General features: G+C 23.3%; 1 protein-coding gene across 1 annotated transcript; it reads left to right on the forward strand.

Moving 5' to 3' along the window:
• Positions 1-843: 843 nt before the first annotated feature.
• On the forward strand, positions 844-2,135 carry PVX_029190 (variable surface protein Vir14, putative; the record flags this gene model as incomplete). Its single annotated transcript, XM_001612446.1, has 4 exons — positions 844-876; positions 1,007-1,693; positions 1,732-1,854; positions 1,971-2,135. The coding sequence occupies 4 exons, from the start codon at positions 844-846 to the stop codon at positions 2,133-2,135; spliced, it is 1,008 nt and encodes a 335-aa protein (XP_001612496.1).
• Positions 2,136-2,705: the final 570 nt, after the last annotated feature.

Genomic DNA, 2,705 nt, shown 5'->3' on the forward strand with positions numbered 1-2,705 from the left:
TTAATATTTAATAAAATTTTCAACGTTTTCATGTAAAATTATAAATTAGCGATTATTGTTAATATTTAATGAATTGGAAAACGTTACCTTTTAAAAGATTAAATCACTTGATCTTGTATATAAATTAAATAATTTACAAGGGAAACAAATATAAATTTATAAATTAACCTTATATGTGCTATAAGTAGTAAATTTATACATTATGTGGACAATTTATTCCATTAATGAAAATATTTTTCCCATTAATTTTTAAATCCTTAAGTAACATTTTTATAATTTGTACTCATATATGATTACAACCATATAAGACATAAAATCTGAGCATTTTAAAAAATTATATATATTACTTATTATTATGAACACATCCATATTCTTAATATACTATAAACATAAATTGAATATATACTTCTTCCATTATTCAAATTTTAGACGTAATTTTTTTTTTCCTTTTACTATTTTACATATTAAAACCTAAGAATCAATCTGTATATTTTTAAATTTATTAATTTTACAATACTTTTATAAATCCAATAACAGTAATTACTATATATTCTTGCTGCAACATAGTATATTCATTTAAATATACCATATAACAGTTTAAATATTAACTACATTCCATTTTACACATCTAAATTAATTTTAATGACATATTTGCATTTCATAGTTTAAAGTTTATGTACAAAAGAAGTTTTATACTTTATCAAGTACTATGAAAAAAATATAGGTAATAGACATAACGTTTTAACATATATTTTATACCATGTTATCTTACTATAACTAGAAGTGTTTTATTTATAAATATTTACATCCAAAAAATTTCGTTATTTTATTGTATTTTGAAAGATGCCTACCGAAAAATTCTTTGGAGATTTGAGCGTAATAATCATTTACACAAAAATTTCTAACTTTTCATTTACTTTGATAACATAGATTACATAAAGCATTGTGTTACTTATTTTCTTCAATATCAATTTTTAAGCCTTCATATATATTCTCTTTTATTTAGAAATTATCTAAATCATTTTCAGGGGAATTAAATTCAGAAAATTTTTATAATAGATTAGATAGTTTCAAGAACTACAGTGAATACAATAAAGAGTGTGAATCATTAACTAAACTTCGCCATGGATCTTCACTTAAAAAAATTTGTGCAAAGCTTTTAAATTATTTAAAAACTAATACAAAATCAAATAAAGAAGATGTCAAGTATGACGTTTGCATACTTTTGAATTACTGGGTATATAATAATTTTAATATCTATTTGTATCCTTTAGATTCCTCTGAAATTTACCGAATATTTGCGGAAATTGTGCGAATATGGAATGAATTTATTGAGGTTAAATTAAAAGAACGTGAATGTGAAACATGTAAACCTCTTTCTAACCTTATTATTCATGATGATTGGAGAGAAAGAAAAGATCTGTATGAATATTATGTCAATTACGATCAAATTAGTAAAACTATTGTAAACTACCCACTTAGATGCAAAGAGTTTTATGAATACATAGAAAATAAAATTCCACTATTTGATTATTTTAAGCCAAATTGTCCTTCTCCTGATACAAATTTATGTCCAGATTTTTATGAAAAATGTAATGAGTATAATCCGGAAAAAGTGTTACATAAATTCAGATGTGATAACGAAATAGGGAAAGCAAAGGCAGAAGCAAAAGCATTATCTAAGGAACAAGAAGTTATGCTGCTGGAGAACTTGATCATTCCTTGCCAAAGAGTGATATGTATTTATCTGAAAAATCAGATACAATGCCTAAAAATACTAAGCCTGTAATAAAATATGGTGATATACTTCTTGGAGCAATTGTTACTTCCATGACTTCCGGTGCAATATATAAGGTAAATGAAAATTTCATTAATACATATAAATTGTATAAATGCATTAATAACGTGTATTCCTTTGATTTTCATAAATAATAATTTAATATGTTATATATTATTCTTTTACGTACAAGTTTACACCCTTTGGAAAACGCTTACAAAATAGATTTGGATCAAACAGAAATACCGTACACAATATAAATGGAGAAGTCAGTGGATTATTTGATTATGCATCAGAACCATTTAATCCATATTTAGATGGTGCGGGGGAACATCAAATTGGATATCATCCTGCATAACCGTTCTTAATACAAATAGTTAGAATTCCAAGCACATTAAAATATATAATGTTAAATAGGAAATTTTGTTAAAGAAACATTTACCTGCATACATGTAAAATGTAATACAAATAAAATATTATATCACGCATAAATGTAGATAACGAGTATATGTATATAGAACATATTTTAATAAAAAAAAATAAAAATTTAAGAACTAAATAGTTATTAGTTAACCCTGAGTAAWTTAATTATACGTGTGCGTATGCGATTTTCAGTCGTTAGGAAAAATGTGTTTTCATTTTTAACTATTATCATATATAGCTAATTTAAATTCCTGGATCATATATTTTTTTGGAAATAATCATCATACGCATTAACAAAAAAAGCTAAATAGCATTATTTCATAACATATTAACATAAAAAGAAATGAAAATATAAAATATACTTATTATTATACCCATCATTGTGTTAAATTGAATTATTATACTACCGTTAATCGGAATATGTATTTATATAAAAGAAGTTATAAAATATCATTTTTTTATTGAACCATTAATTTTTATATTTTTACATTTTCACTTTTTCATA

The sequence above is a fragment of the Plasmodium vivax genome, genomic scaffold, assembly GCF_000002415.2.
Source record: "Plasmodium vivax scf_4094 genomic scaffold, whole genome shotgun sequence".
NCBI classification, from domain to species: domain Eukaryota; phylum Apicomplexa; class Aconoidasida; order Haemosporida; family Plasmodiidae; genus Plasmodium; species Plasmodium vivax.